The 15,104-nt window shown below is 37.7% G+C and overlaps 4 gene segments (V, D, J or C); all 4 read left to right on the top strand.

Moving 5' to 3' along the window:
- The first annotated feature begins 953 nt into the window (after positions 1-953).
- Positions 954-2,373, top strand: LOC125138687. The segment is given in 2 exon segments: positions 954-1,348; positions 1,439-2,373. Coding segments are annotated over 2 exon segments (360 nt in total).
- A 4,085-nt stretch (positions 2,374-6,458) lies between these two features.
- On the top strand, positions 6,459-7,233 carry LOC125138681. The segment is given in 2 exon segments: positions 6,459-6,537; positions 6,644-7,233. Coding segments are annotated over 2 exon segments (414 nt in total).
- Positions 7,234-7,356: 123 nt separating this feature from the next.
- Positions 7,357-8,200, top strand: LOC125138695. The segment is given in 2 exon segments: positions 7,357-7,686; positions 7,771-8,200. Coding segments are annotated over 2 exon segments (348 nt in total).
- Positions 8,201-11,208: 3,008 nt separating this feature from the next.
- On the top strand, positions 11,209-12,655 carry LOC125138381. The segment is given in 2 exon segments: positions 11,209-11,427; positions 11,525-12,655. Coding segments are annotated over 2 exon segments (408 nt in total).
- The last annotated feature ends 2,449 nt before the right edge of the window (positions 12,656-15,104 follow it).

The raw sequence follows: 15,104 nt of genomic DNA, 5'->3' as shown, positions 1-15,104 counted from the left end.
CAAAAACACAGACTTACTATAGACACATGAAAAGCTCACAGTCTGTTAAAAAAAGTTACAAAATTTAAATTTACATTTTAAAATTTTTCTTTTATTTTTTAAAGCTGCTTTGAGAAAATATCTATTGTTAAATGTGTTATATAAATAAAGTGAATTGAACTGACAGATGGAGATCTATGGAAGTAGATGTTCACAAATCTAAGAAAAAAATAATATTAATTTCCCTATTAATGGATTTGGTTAAACCAAATGATTTACTATGTTATCTGAGTGTGTTCTCTCTTTTAAACCTTTCTGATTAAAATGCTCCAAGTCTGAATTCCTACTTTCTTCATTTTCACTGTTGGTCCATGTGAAAGTTTTGGCAGCCAGAACATTATAATATTTTGTGTTTGCATCTGTAGGGGGCAGCAGCTGCTTGTTTTTGTGAAGGATTCCTGGATTTGCCTGGTGATACCTGGAAATAACCTTGAAGTGGGTGTGGCCTAAAGTAATTATCAGGAATGAAAATATATATAAACTATTCTATGCTCCTGGAAACACCGGAAAAAGCCACAGGTAGAAATAACAGCTTTGTCAGCATTATGTGTGAATGTGGATCTGACCGTTCCTCAAACCAACAAACTAGTAGACATCGCAGTCCCAATACACACTATAATACACACATCCCAGTCCAAATACACACATCCCAGTCCCAATACACACTGTAATACACACAGCACAGTCCCAATACATACTGTAATACACACAGCACAGTCCCAATACACACTGTAATACACTCATCATAGTCCCAATACACACTGTAATACACTCATCATAGTCCCAATAAACACTGTAATACACTCATCACAGTCCCAATACACACTTTCATACAAACACCCCAGTGCTTAATACACACTGTAATAAACACACTACAATCCCAATACACACCGAAATACACACATCCCAATCTCAACATACACAGCCTCTGTTCTAGAAATGTAACTAACACCTTCTGAACACAGAAACTGTGACTTTATCGTGTGAGGCTCATTTTAGATGATTGTTGATTGAACATGTTCAGTTCAGTTAATCACAGAGACACGTTAGTGTTTTGTTCATTTCACTCTAAGCCCAATTCTTCTAAGAGGAAGAAAGTTAATGTATAAATGAGTAAACCTGTGACTTCAAGATCATGATGATGCATTTCATGCAAATCTTCCACTTGTGTCTCTTACATTAAGGAGGTCTGTGTGAGTGTGTGTGTAGTGAGGAGGAAGAGAGCAGCTGAGCATTTTACTTCACTTCACTTTTATATCTACAACAATGCTGTCATTATCAGTGTTGCTGCTGCTTTCTGCTGCATTCTGTACGTCTTCGTGTCGGCTTTAGATTTAATTCCTGTTTCGTGAAAATGACTTGATGACTGTTGATGATGTTCTGTCGCTCTTATTCACAGGTGGTGTTGGAGGTGTGGAGCTCACTCAGACAGACTCTGTGCTGGTGAAGCCTGGAGAGTCGTTCGCCATCTCTTGTAAGATCTCAGTGTCGAGTTATTGTATACACTGGATACGGCAACCTGCTGGAAAAGCACTGGAATGGCTCGGATATCTGTGTAGCAGTGATAGCACTAATCTCAAAGACATGATGAAGAGCAAGATCAGTCTCAGCCAGGACAAATCCAGCAGCACAGTTTACTTAAGAGGACAAAACTTTCAGGTCGAGGACACGGCTGTGTATTACTGTGCCAGACACACAACACTACAAACTCACTGAAGCCCTGTACAAAAACATCCCTGGTTATTTTCCTCTCTCTGCAGTGCACATGTCCCCAGAGGGGTCTGGTATATATGAGCTAGCAGAGCTAAGACACTTCTGTAGTTCAAAGATATCTACATAAAGTTTCATCTTTGTCTCAACATTAAATTAAATTGTTTTCCTGAACACAAGTGTATAGACAGTTAATCCATCACTAATATGACACCAATCTATTCCAAAGCTTTTATGCAGATTGCTGAAGTGGATGATGGTGTAACACAAAATTTAAGCTATTATTATAATTATAATTGTCTGTGTGTTTTTACGCATCTAGATGTCACCAAATGTTACAAAATTTAAACTTTAATCAAAAATTTTTATTGTATGTTTCTTTCTTTTAGAGCTGCTTTGAGAAAATACCTCTTATGGACCTCCGCCTATATCCATTGTCCAACAAAAAGTGGTACAGCTCCCACATACTTTGACACAGTTTGAGAAAAGGAGAAGTAAAACTGAGAACTATAATTTCTAATAAATGTCACTGGGGTGCAGGTCCCTGCTGAGGGAATATTTACAGCTCAGGAGGATGTGCTGGTATACGTTTCTAAAGTCTGTTGTGTCAGTGTGGTTGTCATGCACAGATATATCTTTAAATTACAAACTTTAAAATGACCTAAATCAAGGTTTCTGTGTCAGAATGATCAATAAAGTGCATGAAATAATTGTCTCTTTCTTTAAAACCCCTTTAAGCATTGCCCCCCTTTTGCAGCTTTTTCGCCTACATGACCTACCCAACAAAAAGTGGTACAGCTCCCACATACTTTGACACACAGGGGTGAGCCTGGTCTCATTGGAAAGAAGAGATTGATTCTAGGCCTTACTGGCACAAAGTTACAGGGGTTTGAATGCAGGTTTTCATTTCCGCCTGGGTTGTTTACCTGATAAACTGATTAATCTTATTTTTCTGGAACATGTTAGGGACCAAATAACAACTGAGAGTCAGAGCCACATGTCTTGGCTTTCACCAAAAAAAATTCAAGTCAAAAGACCCAAAAATGGATTTTATATGAATATTTTTCTACAGCCCTGGTCGTCTGGTGCAGTGTTTTTGTGTATTTGTTTACTATATAACTTTGAAATAAAAGGCTGCAGGCTCAGTCTGAAAGGCCATAAACAAGCCTAGACTCTCTCTCTATCACTCTGGTGTGAAAACAGGCCTGTAACTTGACACCCTGAGCTGTGAGAGGGACAAAAGGTCAGGGATTACGCAAGAATTCTTCTGCGCATCCAGTTCACGCAGACACAGTCAAAGAATGTAAGGCATGTCGCATACCGTTGGAATCGTCTCCTTATTGGCTAAACGGCTGTATAGGTCCAGCCCATTTCATTGCTATTGGAAGGAGTAATTGTCAGTCAAAGGCGGGTTCCCAAAAATGAGGTCATGCCACCATTGGCTTCTCAGCCGTCTATCTCTGCCATACAAGCACCGATTGGCTCAAATGAGGGCTTATTTGATTCGTTAGGACCTGGGCTATAAATATGACGTAGGCTTTGAATTTTTGAATATCCCAATTAGGAGTTAGAGCGGCAAAACGAGATGATGGCGCACTTCTGTTTCCAGTTTTCAGAACACTAACGGAATATTTGCGGCGCGACCAGAGCGTTTTGGATTAAAAGGCTTACAGATTTCAATTCCTTGGACCTGTGTGGATTTTTGTGGATTATTTGTGTTGGAATATATTACCCCAGTGAAGAAAGAGACGCGTCTAAAGGTAAGGGAAAAACCGGTATAGCGCCACCTAGGTCAGCTTTGTCCGAATTTTTTTTCTAATTGTATGAAGGCTGTGAATCATATTGTGCTTTGTGTGTGGGCTTAAAAAAATTATTGAGTGTATAAACTTTACTAGGTAAATAGGTTTTTTCGTGTTTTTGGAGGATTTGATGCTTTAAAGTTGAATTGAAGCTTGTTTCTGGGTCATCCCCTAGTGGTCACTTTGACTTCCGTGCACGGCACAGCGACCCGTAATACACTTCTGCTAATGCAAGGATTTTGTGTTTGTATTTTTTTCCACACCAAACCAAGCCCCTCCATAAGCCCCTCGCCCATAGCCAAAGCCCCGCCCCCAGAATCTCACTCTAAGCTGAACTCAAAAGTTGGCAGCGCTGGTTTATGCAAATTCACCTTGTTATAATAGAAAAACATTCTCTTCATCACCCAAGTTTCAGATTCAGACATGTTCATATTCAGGTTCTTTAATACAACACCAATCTATTCCAAAGTGTTCGTAACACCGATGAACACGGTTTGATTCTATTTATTGCTCCAATTATCTATAAATATACCTGGATATAACCCTAAAGTGGGCGTGGCCTAAACTAATTATCAGGAATGAAAATCTAGATAAACCCTGTTTCTATGCTCCTGGAAACACTTGAAAAAGCCACAGGTAGAAATGGCAGCTCTGTCAGCATGCTGTGTGACATCCCATTCCCAATACACACTGTAATACACTCATCACAGTCACAATACACACTGTAATACACTCATCCCATTCCCAATACACACTGTAATACACTCATCACAGTCACAATACACACTGTAATACACTCATCACAGTCACAATACACACTGTAATACACTCATCACAGTCACAATACACACTGTAATACACACATCACAGTCTGACTACACACTGTAATACACACATCCCAGTCCCAATATACACTGTATTACACAGATCACAGTCACAATACACACTGCAACACACAACCCAGTCTCCCATCCCAGTCATCCCATTCCCAATTTAACTCATTGGATGGATGATTGATTTTTTTGGATTCTGCAAAAGTAATTCATATTTAACAACAATATTCTGTGTATTTTAGGAATTCTACAGTTTTACTCACTTTGACTCACAGTTTGACTCACTTATTTTTATGCATTTATGTGTAAGACAGTGCAAGAAAAATCTAGACCCAAGCAGTAGGAGTGTTAGGGAGCGTTAACTAATACTACAAACAGAACAGTTAGTAACCTGACAATGTGAAACTTACAGAAATAGTTTATTCCTCTCGTCTGTTCCTCTGTGGATGTTTTTATATCTCTAGTGGGTGTGTCATGCAAACCAAATCCTGTGTTTGAACCATTTATGCTGAAACATTCAGCCCAACAACATAGCAGCAGTTTGTGTTCATTTACAGCAGCAGGAATCATTTTAATTCTTTGAGATGGGACTAGGCAGAGTTTTGTGTTACTTTACTCTAGCAATCTTCATTCAATGTTAGTATTATTTATAACATTAAATATATATATTATTCAGTGTAGAAGACAGAAACAGTTAGAGACAGAAACAGTGACTTTCTTCAATGTTTCACCTTCTTAGTTTCTCAGAAAAGAGAGACGACAACACCAGCTAGCGGTCTGTCAGTTGATTAGATGAGATTGTAGTGATGAATTTTAAACTACAATTACATGTTTAATGTGTACTTTTCAAATCTACTGAATAAACCCTGTCATCTCTACATCACATTATAATTGAATTATGATTTATATTGAAAATGACCAGATTACTATCCTGCAGTCCAGTGAATCATTGTTCCTTGTCCAGTGGGATTGACTTTTACATAATTGTAGGAAATGATAAATCTGTATATAGTGATTCCTTTCACCATTTCACTCTTTTTACTGGAATTCATAATGTTGAATTATTTGTGTGTCCTCTGTAATGTGTAAGCTCTCAGTATCATCACTATTACTTTACAGGCATAAGAAAAGGGCTGCTATCTGAGAGCTGATCTGATGTACACCGGAAAGTGATGTACTTATTATTTATGAAGTATAATATTCACAGGGGGGCATGGTGGCTTAGTGGGTAGCACGTTCGCCTCACACCTCCAGGGTCGGGTTTGATTCCGGCCTCTGCCTTGTGTGTGTGGAGTTTGCATGTTCTCCCCGTGCCTCGGGGGTTTCCTCCGGGTACTCCGGTTTCCTCCCCTGTCCAAAGACATGCATGGTAGGCATCTCTGGGAAATTGTCCGTAGTGTGTGAGTGTGTGAGTGAATGAGAGTGTGTGTGTGCCCTGTGATGGGTTGGCACTCCGTCCAGGGTGTATCCTGCCTTGATGCACGATGACGCCTGAGATAGGCACAGGCTCTCCGTGACACGAGAAGTTCGGATAAGCGGTAGAAAATGAGTGAGAGAGAGTAATATTCACAGACTGCAAATTTGTAAGTGTGTTTTTTAGAAAGTGTTCACCTTAAGCAGTTGGTAGTGTCAAAAATATATTTGTCTGCAATAAGTAGAGCAGAATGTTCTTCTGGATGTTACAGTGATCCACAGTGATGGACTAAAAAACACCAGATGTAATGAGTAAAGAGCAGTGATGAAGCTGACAGAATTAAACACACATTTAGTCTCACAGGAAGCTAGACATCAGTACAAAAACACAGACTTACTACAGTCACATGACAAACCCACATTTTCACAGTGTGACAGAGTGAGAACTATGGAAACAGTTTAAAATCAGAGGATGAAAGTCATTTACATACTAAATGTAACTTACAGATTCAGTGTTAAATAAATACAAACTAATTTAAACACCAGGGAACATTTTTCACTGTGATTATTGACACGTGTAGAAGACCAGCATAACAATATGCAAATGAATATGTAAAATGTTCCCCTTACAGCTACATATAGAGAAATATCAGCCACGGTCACTGTGGGCTCTGGAGAGTTTAGCACTGCTTTTAGTTATACGATGTTCCTTCCAGTTCTGCTGCTGCTGGCAGCTTCATCCTGTGAGTTTCACTTCACTAATGATCTCAGAGCTGCTAGTAAATTCCTGCAGTTATAACCTACTGTACATAGATTTTTGACTGGAATTGTGACATGTCTTTTTTTCAGATGTGGAATGTGCAGTAGAGCTCACTCAGGACACCTCAGTGATGTTAAAGCCTGGAGATTCTTTAATCCTCAGCTGTAAAGTATCCGGTTACTCACTTACTGATAACAGCTATGGCACAGCTTGGATTCGACAACCTGCAGGGAAAACTCTGGAATCAATAAACCGCATTTGGGGAGGTGGAGACATTTATCATAAAGAGTCTCTAAAAAGCAAGTTCAGTATTTCTAAAGATGCCTCCAGCAGCACGGTGACACTGAGAGGACAGAACATGCAGACTGAAGACACAGCTGTGTATTACTGCGCTCGTGTAACACACAGTGACACAACAAGCTGCAGTGCTGCACAAAAACCTCATCACAATTCACTTCTTTAATTAAATAATAACTACATTTTACTGAGTTACTAATCCCTACATTCCAAACACTTCCTACATCACTTATAAACTTCTCAAACAATTAGGAATATGTTGAAGGAATATGTGAACATTTAATTAGAAGATAAACAATCTGCAGTGGTTGATATGATGAAGATTTCTGTTAAGATTAGGTTTAAGATTAAGATTATTTTTCTGTAACAAAACCTCCCCAAGTGTTTTATTCCTTACTTTCTGTCACTGAGCTTTACTCCTTCTCAATACAGGAGCAGGAGAAAGCCGTCTGTGTGAAATAAACCATCACCACGTAAACATTCCTACATTTAGGTTTCCTAATGTGTTCCTTAGATGAGTGAGGTGTCTTCTAAAAATGATTCCATTTGGTTCCCTTTCTGATAGAGAAACATTCTGTTGTAGAGATTTACATAGTACCTTATCATCCACTCATCTATCCAGTGAGCAGCGTGTGGTTGTGGGTTGAACACCTCCATAGTGGTCATGGACGCTCCCTATTCAAATAGAGTGGTGTATAAACAGCATGTTCTTGGCTGCTCTAGTTTCCAGTGAGCTCTGTGAGAGATAACACTCCCATACACTTTAAATCTGACTGAAGCAGAACTCAGAGAAGGATGATTTTAGGACAGTGTATTTTATTGCTACTCATTTCATGTATGTTTATGTTTTTTATGTGAAGATTATTAGCATTATAATCAGTATAAGATAACATTACTGAGTTCTATTCTTCTCTTCCAGATTCTTATGGACAGTCCCTGACCGCCTCTCATTCTGTGGTGAAGAGACCTGGAGAGTCGGTCACTCTGTCCTGTACTGTCTCCGGTTTCTCAATGGGCTACTGGATGCACTGGATCCGTCAGAAACCAGGACAAGGACTGGAGTGGATCGGGCGCATTGATGGTGGCACCAGCACTGCATTCGCTCAGTCTCTACAGGGCCAGTTCTCCATCAATAAAGACACCAATAAAAACTTGCTGTATCTAGAAGTGAAGAGTGTGAAAGCTGAAGACACGGCAGTTTATTACTGTGCACGAGAGTCACACTGACACAACAGACTCCAGAGCTGTACAAAAACTTACACAAGCACGTCCTCATGAGCTGTAAATTTTCCCTCAACAGGAAGCTGCACCCCAGAGACCTTTATTATAAACAACATCATCTATTCACACTCAGCACTCAGATCTTGCTCTTTATTCACATCTCTTCTAGCACTTATTAATATTAACAATAATCCCCATGTTATGTATCACATTAACATTATGGTGTCTTTACATATTTGACTGGAGTTAAATCAGCTCTAGGACAATGATTGTGATGACTAGTTGGGACTATATACTGTACTATTCATGCTTTTATTCCTCACGGAGTCTGTTCAGCAGCACAGAATCTGATGAGAGATCAAACTGAAATGTAGATGTTTACTGCAGCATCACTACTACAAACTCCTGGAATTAAAAATCACCTGTAGGGGGCAGCAGCTGCTTGTTTTCAAGAAGGATTCATGAAACTATGAAATCTAACAGCTGAAGTGTGTTTATGCAAATTCACCCTGTTATAATACAAAAACATCCTCTTGTTCACCCGAAGTTCAGATTCAGACATGTTCATATTCCGGCTCTTTAAATGACTCTGTAAATAAACTGCAGCTCATTTTCCCCGTCTGCGTCTGCAGGTTTTATGTGTTCAGGAGTCCAGAAGAGAACAAATGTCTGTGCTCTTATTAATAGAGAACAAAACTACTGGAATTAGAGGTGTAAGGATATATATACTGTAACTAATCATATAATCATTCAGTATCACGAGACAATAATCAGGGTAATGTATTCAGTCACTCGGTCATCATTAGGAAGTGTTTTATTGGGTCAGAGTGCAGGCTCCAGAGTCCATCCCAGGAACACTGAGCGTACATTCTGGTCATGTTACACATTCACACACTCATTCACACTGAGGGGCAATTTAAAGAAGACAGCAGCTTGTACAGAGAATTAAGAAGACAGAATGTAAATGAAATGCTGGTGGGTCTGAGGAAACAGCAATCTGTTTTCACCTGGAGTCGAGAGGCCAGTGATGCTGCAGTGAAATCCAGCTACCTAATTGCTAGCGAAATCACATTAGCATGAAAACCATACTGTGAGGGGGAGTTCATTAAAAATTTCATAGTTGATATTACAGAGCACTTGAATAATCTGATCAAATTATTGCAAGGATGCAAAATGTTGTAACCTTATTATGACAGCATACGTGCATTCAAGTTAAAGCTCACGTTATGGGAGACACAGATAGCAAGCGGTGACCCTGCTCATTTTCCCTGTCTAAGAGATGTGTGCTCAGCAAGTGTTAATCCTGACATGAGACAGTACAAATACAAGCTTTCAGGGTTGCTGAGGGAGTTTGAGAACTGATTTCAGGTCTTTAGCAAACTCGAGACAGAATTCGCAGTTTTTCGCTCAGCATTCACAGTCAGAGCTTCTGGTGTGCTCGTTGACATGCAACGTGAAATAATTGATTTGCAGTGTGATGTAAATTTGAAGGATAAATTTGCCTCTGTGGGCTTGGATACATTTTATCAGTATCTCCTGCCAAGCTATCCTAAATTAAAAGCACTGGATGCAAAAATGTTGTGCATGTTTGGGACTACCTACCTTTATGAGAAAGATTTTTCACTAATGAACGTTAATAAAAGAAGCTGCACTCAAAGCTCACACATAAGCACTAAAATGGGATTCTGGCTGCTACTCAGGACATAATGCCTGATATTGATGCACTTGTGCAGAATAAAAGATGACAAAGATTTTCTTTTTAAAACAGCTTCCACTTGAGATTTTATGTGTGTGGAGTCAATTCATGTATTTAGAATTGCTTCCAGGAATTGGAAATTGGATTTTAAACAATTTCTGTATTTTGAAGTTTGATTTATGTTAACATGCAGGACAGTGTTTTTAAGTTCCACAAACCTGTGACTAAATGTTTTGCGCCATTGTACAATAACTGTGTTCAGTTTTTATGCACAATGCACTTAAATAAATGTTAAACAGGGTAAAAGTGTTGTTGAAATTGCACATAATACTTAGGTTGTTCATAATATATTATTGTCAAAGGACAATTCATTTAATATAAACATTTTCATAATTTACTTGTTCTTACTTGTTGCACTAATACAAAGACAAAAGTGGACTTATTCTTAGTTCTATGTAATTTTGCTATGAGATTACTGGTCTGGCCCCACTTGAGATCAGATTAAGCTGTATGCGGCCCCCAGACTAAAATGAGATTGACACCCCTAATCTAGAGGGTTTCAGCCTATACCAGAATGAACGTCATGTTCGGTTACACGGTTTGATTATAATGTTCAATGTAGTTCAGGAAGCTGAATTATTTTCCACATTAAATTGATATGGAGATGAAACGGGGTGTGAGTGTGATTAACAGCTGCAGAGCTGCACTCAACACAGCAATGTTTTGTCTGAAACACATGATGTTTTTATATCTCTAGTGGGTGTGTCATGCAAACCAAATCCAAAAACACAGGTTGGACAAATAAAAACACTATAATTTATGTAACTACATCCTCCTGTGGTTGTGAGGTTTCAACATGACAAGATGTATTTTATAATGCTATTATAATGTAAGGTTCTAAATTATACAGGATGATAAATGAATAGAAATAAAGTTTCCTGTTTTAAATGAATAAAAAATTCTGTAAGTTTTCTTGTTAAAGATTCACCCAAAAACACCTGATAGTGTATAAACTTACTCATTAACACTTGCCTTAAAATTCTTATTGGTTCAAACATAAACTCAAGCTGCAGTGATAGAAATCTCAAAAAAATAAAAGGTTCTAAACATTATTACAGTAATACAACTACTTTTTTACTGAAAAGTTTACTCAACATTTGGTCTTTATCTGTGTCCTGTATATTTAAACTGCACCCACATTAGAAATGTTTGAACATTATGCTGTTCTTTAAGCTTTAAGGCCTGTGATGGTCGCTCTTTCTTTATTCACACAACATCTAAGCAACATGTAGAGGATCAAAGGACTGACAGTGTGTCATAAATATGAGAACATGTTCTCCTGGGATTTACATTAAAGTCATAAACACTAACTTATGAAGCTAAGATATTACAGCTCCATTATATCATCTCATTAAACCAGACTGCATCATCCACACTGTTTCATCAACTACATCATTAGAAACTAATATTTTGTGATTGTGTTGTTTTCACATTTGTAGGAAATGCCTCATGTCTTCTGAAAGCCTAAACACTGTCATGCAAATCAAACCCCTTCATAAATGATTAGAGGTGTTCTCAGGAGAAGTGAGGGTCTGGGTTCAGGTTCAGACCAAACTATGTTCTCTACACTTCTACTCTTGCTGTTAACAGCTACATCTGGTAAGTGTGTGGAGAATTTTGGAAAGATGCAGATCATTGTGTACATTTTCCTGTTTTATAGAATGCTCCTGAATAATGGCATGAATGTTGTTCACAGGTATTAAATGTATTGAACTGGTTCAGCCTGCAGTCATGCTGGTTAAGCCTGGAGAATCATTTTCAGTCCCCTGTAAGATCACTGGATACTCAGCCACTAGTCAATGTACTAACTGGATACGACAATCAGGACAAAAACTGGAATTGATCGGCTGGTACTGCAGCTCCAGTGATACTGGCAGCAGTGATTCACTAAAGAACAAGATCCGTTTCTCAGCTGATGCCTCCACCAACACTGTGACTTTACACGGGCAAAACTTTCAGACTGAAGACACAGCTGTGTATTACTGCGCTCGTAACTCACAGTGAGACAGATCAACAAAGACGCTGTACAAAAACATCCAGTACAGAAGTCTGTTAGAGGCAGAAACTGTGTCTTACTTCAATGTTTCACCTTCTGAGTTTCTCAGAAGAGTGAGAAGATGATATCAGCTAACTTTCTCTCAGTTGATTGGATGAGATTGTAGTGTGAAATTTTGGAACTACAATTAGATGTTAAATGTATAACTTTTAAATCTACTAAAGAAACCCTGACATCACATCATCACATTATATTTGAGTTATGAGTAAGATTGATCAGGCCATATTACTTTTCTGAAGTCCACTAAATAATTGTTCCTTGTCATAGGTTATATTTTGATTCATATTAAAATTGTTAAACAGAATTTATTCTTTTAAAGTGTCATATAAATAAAATTATTAACATTTATTTTTATTTAGAACTTTACCTTGCTGTGGCTCTTGAGGTTTTATGAAGCTTGAATGTCTTTTTATTGGACTTTTTGTTTACTGAAAGCTCTCACTATGTTCATTATAACTTTGCATAAGAAACGTGCTGCTATCTAGCAGTTGATGTTCACAAAAGACATCTTCTGGTTTCTTCAAAAAGAATTTAGGAAAAAGAGAAGATGTTTTAAATGATTCAATTATTCACAAAGATTTAAAACAGACAAGTTGTTGGCATGAGCTCCTGACAGGTTGAGTCAGCTGTAATATGTGACCTGAAATATTTCTATAATTAAATTCAGTTTCAAACAAATCACAGTTTCTTAAGAAAGAAGAATGTTTTTCTGGATGTTACAGTGATCCTTGTCCTACAGTGAATGCTTTTATTCTTTAAGAAAAAAATAAACAAAAGACTTTTGAGCTGCCCCCTTTTTAAACATTAACTACATTAATAACACAGGAACCTTAGGCAAAAGAACATTTCATGTAAAATAGAACAGGGCAGAATTTACTGAATAAAAGAAAAGTGCAGAGCTTTGAGCAGCTCCCCTTTTCCTCTCTCATTTCCACCTCTCCTTACTCCCTTTCCATCTTCTGTTCCTAGTGAGAGAATTGGGCATGTAACTGTCCTGCCAGCAGTTTGAATCTTAATTGTCCTGCCAGCATAATTAGGTGCATTACTGCCACCTTCTGCTCTGGAGTGTGGAACAGAAACAATCTGTTTTTGGCTCGGCTTTTGATGACGCTCCTGTCGTAATAACTAGATTAACTGTGCATTAACAAAAGATTTATCTTTTTATTAATATCAAAGAGCTTAAATAATCCTATAATATTAGATTATAATAAGGAGATGCTTAATATGATAATATTAGAATTTTAACGGGTCCGGGAAGACCCGTCACTTGGTCCGGATCCGGACCGTAGTCCGCCATTTGGTGATGCCGTTGTAGTCCATGTAAAAATGTATTGTTATTTAATTATTTATTTTTCTAGCAGCCAGAACATTGTAATTTTCTGTATCTGCTCTCTAGGGGGCAGCAGCTGCTTGTTTTCTAGGATTCATGAAACTATGAAATCTAACAGCTGAAGTGTGTTTATGCAAATTCACCAAGTTATAAAAAAATAGCCTCTTGTTCACCAAAAGTCTTTCTAGAGCAGACCTCTACCTTTCCAGGCGTTTCTCCTTATTTTTAAAATAAGGAGACTGATAAAAAGTATTTGTTAAAGCCACTCTACTCTATTCAATTCCAGTATATTGATATGAATGAGACAGTGAATAATGAGATAAATGTAGAGATCAGATAGTGAAGATTGTGACGATGACAAAAGGCATGAGGCTGATCTGAGGAGGTTTTTGTACAGGCACTTCAGTGATCTGTATCACCGTGTTATGGTAGCGCACACAATAATACACAGCTGAAGAGTCACCGTGTTACTGGAGGTGTCCTGAGTGATGCTGAACCTGTTTTTCAGTGATTCTGTGCACCCTGTGCTTCCATCACTACAAATGTATCCAATCCACTGCATATTTTTCCCAGCAGCATGTCGAATCCAGTTTGTACAATAGCTGCCATCAGTCAAGCTATAACCAGACACTTTACAGCCAGTGGTCAAAGTCTGTCCAGGCCGGACAATCACATCACCTGGCTGAGCAAAATCGATTGCGCTAAAAACAACTGCAATAAAAAAATATATATATAGACAGAAAACATAATTTTTTTCTAAACAATCTCAACATGAAATAGACAAAGTACAACAATGTAAGGTTTAATCAAACTTACAGGACGTAGATATGTCCAACACCAGGAGATATACAAGCAGCATGGTTACAGTTGAGGCTGTACTGGTGGGAGCTGCTCTCTAGTCATCCAGCTTTATTGATGTATAGTCAGGGACAGAGTTTACATAATTTAACCTCATGCAAAATAATACTATTCCTCATTTGGTGTAATGGTGAAGGGGCTGCAGGATACAGCTACTGACATGTCCTAAAGTAGTTACTGTAACAGATAGACTACTTTTTTACCTTAAACATTTTAGTGTACATCATGTCTAAATTATAGGTATTAGAATCAGGAGTTTGTTGGGACTGGAAGTCATTGGAAATCTGAGATAACATTAAAATATAACATTTAGATTCCTGAGAGTTTTTTCTTTGCATTCATTAAATGGTCAAAATGCCAATGATTTATGTATATCATAGTTTACTGTTAAATGTTGTAACTAGTTATTAATTCATTCCATAGAGGTTTTATATTTAGTGTTAGCTAAGTCTATTGTTTTGTTTTTTGTTAAAATGACATAATGTCCGCATAAAGTCAGATTTAATCTTTTTTGAACAAAACCTTTATTCCAACATAGAATTTAAGCAATTAATATAATTAGAATTCTGTCTTTGTAAAGAAAATCTTCTCAGTCTATTTGAACACATTCAGCGTCTCTTTTTTAAACACTAAACGTTCTCCAGCTTCATTTAACTCACCGGACAGATTAATGATTTTTGGGATTCTGTAAAAGTGATTCATATTTAACTACAATATTCTGTGTATTTTAGAAATTCTAAAGTTATACTCACTTTTTGTGGTTTTATATTTGATTTAAATACAAATGCTGATCAGAAAAGTTCATGTATTTATGTAAATCTCAGTGCAAGAAAAATTCTAATTCAAACCCAAGCAGCAGGAGTGTTAGGGAGCGTTAACTAATACTACAAACAGAACAGTTAGTGACCTGACAATGTGACACTTACAGAAATAGATTTCTCATCTGTTCCTCTGTGGATGTTTTTATATCTCTAGTGGGTGTGTCATGCAAACCAAATCCTGTGTTTGAACCATTTATGCTGAAACATTCAG

The sequence above is a fragment of the Tachysurus fulvidraco genome, chromosome 15, assembly GCF_022655615.1.
Source record: "Tachysurus fulvidraco isolate hzauxx_2018 chromosome 15, HZAU_PFXX_2.0, whole genome shotgun sequence".
NCBI classification, from domain to species: domain Eukaryota; kingdom Metazoa; phylum Chordata; class Actinopteri; order Siluriformes; family Bagridae; genus Tachysurus; species Tachysurus fulvidraco.
This window is presented reverse-complemented; position numbering and strand designations above follow the sequence as displayed.